This window comes from Microtus ochrogaster, chromosome 16, assembly GCF_000317375.1.
Source record: "Microtus ochrogaster isolate Prairie Vole_2 chromosome 16, MicOch1.0, whole genome shotgun sequence".
In the NCBI taxonomy this organism is placed as follows: Eukaryota; Metazoa; Chordata; class Mammalia; order Rodentia; family Cricetidae; genus Microtus; species Microtus ochrogaster.
Genome location: NC_022018.1, coordinates 22,392,022 through 22,397,802, shown reverse-complemented (window position 1 = coordinate 22,397,802; position 5,781 = coordinate 22,392,022). Strand labels below are relative to the sequence as shown.

Here is a 5,781-nt window from a genome sequence, read left to right as displayed (position 1 = left end):
AAAAAAAAAAAAAAAAAAAAAAAAAAAAAAAAAAAGAATCATAACTGAAATAAATGTAAAACATAACCAGCATAGGATGGAAACATGAATAAGTAACCAAGATGTAATATGACATAAAATTTGAACCTTACTAAGGCCTTGGACATTTTGTTTTCTTGTATTATTTTATATTCCTAAATCATCTGATGATGCCTTTTTTCTCCCCCTTTTCTTTATTGTTATTTGAGATAAGAGTCTCTTTATGTAGCTCTGGCTAGCCTAGATTCATGTAGACCAGGCTAGCCTCAAACTGTCAAGAGATCAGACTGCCTCTGTCTCCCAAGTGCTGGGAATAAAGGCATATGCCACCACACCTGGCTCATAAGAACTTCTTTTAAGATGACAACAATACAAATGGAGCTGTTGTTATTTTACTGATAGTTATTTTGAAATATTAATTACCTAGATGTTGTTATAACATACTAGATATTGTTCTATTTTCCCAAAAGTATGTATCCTATATTTCCATATAGAAAACGTCAGTTAGTATATAATATAAATATAATACATTTAGCCTAAATGAAATGGTAAAGGACAAAGCAGGAATTCAAAGTTTCTAACCAAGTGTGTTATAAATACCATATCTGTATAATTCAAATATTTTATTGTCTCCAAAGGACTTTCTCTCTACAGCATATTTTTGTATGTGTACATGTATGCACCCAGAGGCAGAGGACAACATCTGTTTTTTCCCCAATCTTACTCTCTACCTTGCTTCTTGAGACAAGACCTCTCACTGGACCTAGACATAACCAATTCACCTTCAGCTAGGATGGCTAGCCAGTGAGCCTGTCCTATCTCTTTTAGATAACATGGTATTATATTGCACTTGGTTTAGAAATCACTCCAGATGCCCTCTGGAGTGACAAGCTGGGGACTTAGTAGATGCTGGAAAAATCTTTCGAAAACTCAGGATCTTATTAAAAAGACAGCCCTAGGTTATGACTGACAATGTGCTGGTTATTTTTTGTCAGCATGACACAATCTAGACATCCCTGGGAAGAGAGAAATTGAGTTAAGGAATTACTTTCATCAGACTGGCCTAGTAGGCATGTCTGAGGGGCATTTTCTTGATTGCTCATTGATATAGGAGGGCCCAGCCCACTGTGGGTAGTGCCATTCCTGAGCCAGTGGCCCGGGATGCTTAAAAAAGCGAGCTGAGCAAGCCAGCACACAGTACTCCTCCCGCTTGGCATCCAAGAACTGTAACCTGAAATCCAAACACCCTTTCCTCCCCAAGCTGCCACCAAGATGGACATGGTGTTCATCATGGCAACAGGAAAGCACACTAGGGCCACATCCTTTTTCCATAAGAACAAACAGTAAGCAGTTGAGGCTTCTACTCTATTGTTATGCCACCAAAGCAGCCATAGACAGTATGTTCACACGTGAGGGAGGCTGCATTCCAGGGAGTTTTATTACAAACACACGGCAGGTCAGATTTGCACCTGGGACCACATGTGTGAACACTAATACAAAGGAGAGACCCGGGTAAGCTGGATCAGAGGCCAGAACCACTGCATGGAGTTCAGACTGGACAAGCCGAGAGAAGCACGTGGAAGAGGAAACTGCCTTGAAACTTGAGGATGTAGCTGACAGCAAGAGCTCAAGGTGCCATCCTGGACTGTGGATGGTAGTTAAGTTGGCAATGCATGTAGGGTCAGGACATACATGACTGACAAGAGAAGATGAACCTCTACGGAGAGGATGCAGGCTTCCAGGCATATTACCAATAGGGCTTCATCACAAAAAGGGAGTTAGGAAAATATCTGGGGGAGGCTGGGGCTATAGCTGAGAAGTAGAATAGGCCCATCTAGCATTCTCACAGCCTGGGTTTGATCGTGTGCGCGGGCACACACACACAAACACCTCGCTGAAACTGTAAAGAATGGATAAGTCTGAGATGGGTCTTGAAAAACTAGAGCTTCAAATTGAGAGCCAGGGATAGTTCAGGTAGAGGAACAGGGGTCCTGGTCCTGCGCAGGTTAAATGCAAGACTAAGACGTTCAGAACAAGCTATGGGAAATTCTAGGTCCTCTCAAAATAACTGAAACCCTGTATCAAGAAACGGAATACACTTATCATAATGTATACCAGTAACACATGCTTGACAGCCATCTCTCCAATTCTTAACATTCCTTTATTTAGTATGCTGGCTAATTTTATGTGAACTTTACACAAGCTAAAGTCATCTGAGAGGAGGGAACCTCAACTAAGAAAATGCCTCCACAATGGGAAAGTTGGCCCCACACCTCACCATGGCTGCTGGAGAGCTGGCCCTGACCCTTGCCTGAGGTAGGAAGTCCTGGTGGAGGCCCAAACCCAGGGCCATGGTTTGGCCCATCCCAACATCTACCCCATCTATGACCTGCTGAAGTGTGTGAAGGGACTGGTCCTGCAGAACCACAGCTGGAAGGTCTCCATGTCTGGGGCAACAGCAGGATATCTGAAGTTTCAATAAGGAAGGGTTCAGCACTGATGGTGTAGCAGAAGCCAGAGGCCTTGAACCAGACCAACAACTCATCACAGCGAAAAATTGCAAGCAAAAAGTATACTATGTGACACACCACAGCTCTCAATGCCACTATGACAAATGACTATATTATCATGGAGAGGTGGGAAAAGACAGAGGAGCAAAAGTTTTTGCTGTTATTTTGTTTCTTTTTGTTTTTTTTTTTTTGGGGGGGGGCTACAGGGTGAAGACGACATGGAAGGACTGGGAAATGAGTGGAATTGGGGTACATGATGTGAACTTCCCAAAGAATCAAAATTTTAAAATTACGTTAAGAGAAAGAGCCTCTGCATCAGCTCCAGCCTGTTTTACATCATGCATATAATAAAACACACCCAAAGAACTATATTTCAGAGCCTAGAATTTCTTCTGAGCTCTGTGTTTGAGAAAGGGAAACCACTAATGATAGAGAGAATTGAGAAAAGAAAACATCATTGCCCTTGGCTCTACTTGGCACTCTGGGGTCAATTTCAAATTCATGCTGTCTTCTTGCCTTTGTGTGTATGTGTGCAGATGATGTGCATGGATACAGATGCACATGTGTACATGCATGTGTAGGTCAGAGCACACCCTCAGGTGTCAGCTCTCAGCAAAGTCCTGGGAATCAGCAAGTAGGCTAGGCTGGCTATAAGTCCCCAGGAACACACTTGCCTTTTCTGTACCTGCCCTGGGATTACAAGCGCACTCCAATACTTTCTCTCTTTCTCTTTCTCTCTCTTTCTCTCTCTCTCTCTCTCTCACACACACACACACAGAGAGAGAGAGAGAGAGAGAGAGAGAGAGAGAGAGAGAGAGAGAGAGAGAGAGAGAAATTTTTAGAGAAATGGATGCAGAAGCTCAAACTCACTGAGGTCCTCAAACTTTACCAACTGAACTATTTCCCCAGTCTTCTCTCCTGAGCCTGCAGTAGTCAGTAGTCTTGTGTGGTCCACCCTCAAGTTTTCAACCCAAACATCCTGCAAAGGATGGCACTGTCCTTAAAGCAACACCTTCAATAGGTCAATGAAGCCACATGACATTGTAGAGGCCATTTGAGAAAACAGAAAGGAGTTTCTGCTTATCCTCAGCCAACGGGAAAATAGTCTTACTGTAGTATGATGTCACACATATACCCTATAATTTAACAGCTGCCAACCACATGCCCTGATGCCTTCAAATTCTTCCTTTCACTAAGAGACATTACTAATTACACCGAACAAAGCAACATGGGGAAATCTGGTATTGACAGCTGACCACACTTCTGGGTGGCACTGTATCAAAGAGATAGTATACATACCAAGCCGTGGCATAACAGCTCCCAGAAACTGCTCATCTTCTTGGAAGTGGTTCTCTTGTAAAGATTCCAGCAATTTCTGCAAGACATCTTGGGGTACTTTGCAGCCTGTGCCTTTCAGTTCAGTAAACCTGGTTAGGCGGAAGCTCTTGTCCAGTTCATAACTTTCCGGGTTAAAGGACTCCCGAGCAGACATGGTTCTGGGGCCACACTCTTCACAGTTCAGCCCCTCCCCTCCCTCTCTTTTGATCCACTGCGCTTTCTACTTGGGATCCACCTAGGCACCAGCAAAACACAAAAAGACATTGTTAAAAGACTCTGAACTGTATCTGTCAGGAATCAAGTGAATGAACACACATTAGGGAAGGTACGAGGACTGGAATTGCCTAGACCAAAGGGAAATACTTGTTGGTCAAGCTGGAGTACCCGATGATGGGTACCATCATGGATACCTACTGAAGCCCTGAGGCGGGAGTGTGGTTATAACAGTGGCTCCCCCTGCCACTTGGGCGGTTAACTAAAGTTCTTCTGGGTCCAGGGCTAAGAGAACTAATATTCACTATGTCAGCCTGAAAGTCTACACTTCAGAAACCAGCAGTGCTAGCTACAGTGACTTTTCTGGAAAACTTCTAGCTGTCTTTCCCTCGCCATCAGAAGCTGCAGAAAGTGGGCACAGATGCAGCCCATGGATTGTTTTTTTTTTTTTTCAATTGAGATAGAGCCCTCTACATAGTTCTGACTGTCTTGGAATTCACTATGTAGACCAGACTGGCCTCACAGGGATGAGCCTGCCTTTGCTTCCCAAATGCTGGGATTAAGGGATCCACCATTACACCTGGCAAAATTCAAAATTCTTCAAGATCCTAAATCCTAATTTTAAAAACAACACTGTGCCAAACTAACGGTCTTGAGAAGTCACTGAAGAACACTACTTAAAAACAAACAAACAAACAAACAAACAAAAAAACCCAAGAAAACACCCAAACACTCCCAATAGCTGCAAACACAGTAAAGTCTGTGTTCAGGAGGGTGCGTGTAAAGTTCTCTGATGTTCTGATGCTTTTAGCATTCCTAGAAAGCAAACATCCCGCCCAACAATCCAGCACACATACCATTAACTAAACACACTACTCCTCATTCCTAGCTCGTTACAAAATGAAACAGTATCACACGAAATCACTAGTATTATGGGTTCTGGGTACCACTCACTGCACTTAGGGCACATGCTCTTCTGTTTGCAGCCTTCCATCCAAATCAAAATTCGTAAGTGTTCCCGGGGTTTACAAACTTTCTGACTGATGCTTTATTGGGCATAGGATTACATACACCCTAAGTTTTAGGGCCGGTTTCTCCTATAAAATTTATGATTGAGAACATAATTCCCATTTACAGAGTTTTCCATCCCCCGGGAAGCATATCACTCATTTAAAATAAATTTCACAAAGCCCAAATTTGGGCAGTAATCCAAACGGTCGTTACAAACATAACGTGAGCAATGATTTCAGCGGGAAACTACACAGACTTCGCACATCATTCAAAGAAGCCAAACTTCTCTTGCGGACAGGATGAACCGAGCACGTTACCGAGATGGGAATGTTGAGGCTAGTTTGGAAAAAATGCAAATTACAATTCAACTTCGAAGAAAAGTTTGGAAAGAGGGAGGAAAAAGTCTTGCATTTAACTCTACGTCAACTCTACCAGGTACAAAACCGGAAAACTGCGTTTCATAAGGAATCTTTTCTTCCCACCTCCAATCCTATGCCCTTAAGGCAAAGGAAGGAAAGGGATTCTGAAGAGTCCCTTCCTTTTACACGTATTTTTCTATACTTTCTGATTAGGAAAGTTTAAAAAAACAAAACACCTTACATCAAGGAAACTCAGTTCTAAAATTCAAGTTTAAGGAGACCTAAATCACAAGGGCTTAACAGCAAAGAAAACTCGAGCTATTTGGGGGGGG

At 42.8% G+C, this 5,781-nt stretch overlaps 1 protein-coding gene across 4 annotated transcripts in view; it reads right to left on the bottom strand.

Moving 5' to 3' along the window:
* The window catches only part of Sephs1 (selenophosphate synthetase 1), a 27,631-nt gene that overhangs the window by 20,568 nt on the left and 1,282 nt on the right, over positions 1–5,781 (bottom strand). For 2 of the 4 annotated variants that reach the window (XM_005354849.2, XM_005354850.3), the window contains exon 2: positions 3,828–4,101. In XM_005354849.2, the coding sequence (XP_005354906.1) occupies positions 3,828–4,020 (193 nt within the window). In that variant the 5' untranslated portion in view covers positions 4,021–4,101. Of the gene's footprint in view, positions 1–3,827; positions 4,102–5,781 lie in introns of those variants that run through there. The other 2 variants (XM_026783095.1, XM_026783096.1) reach the window with 2 other exon arrangements.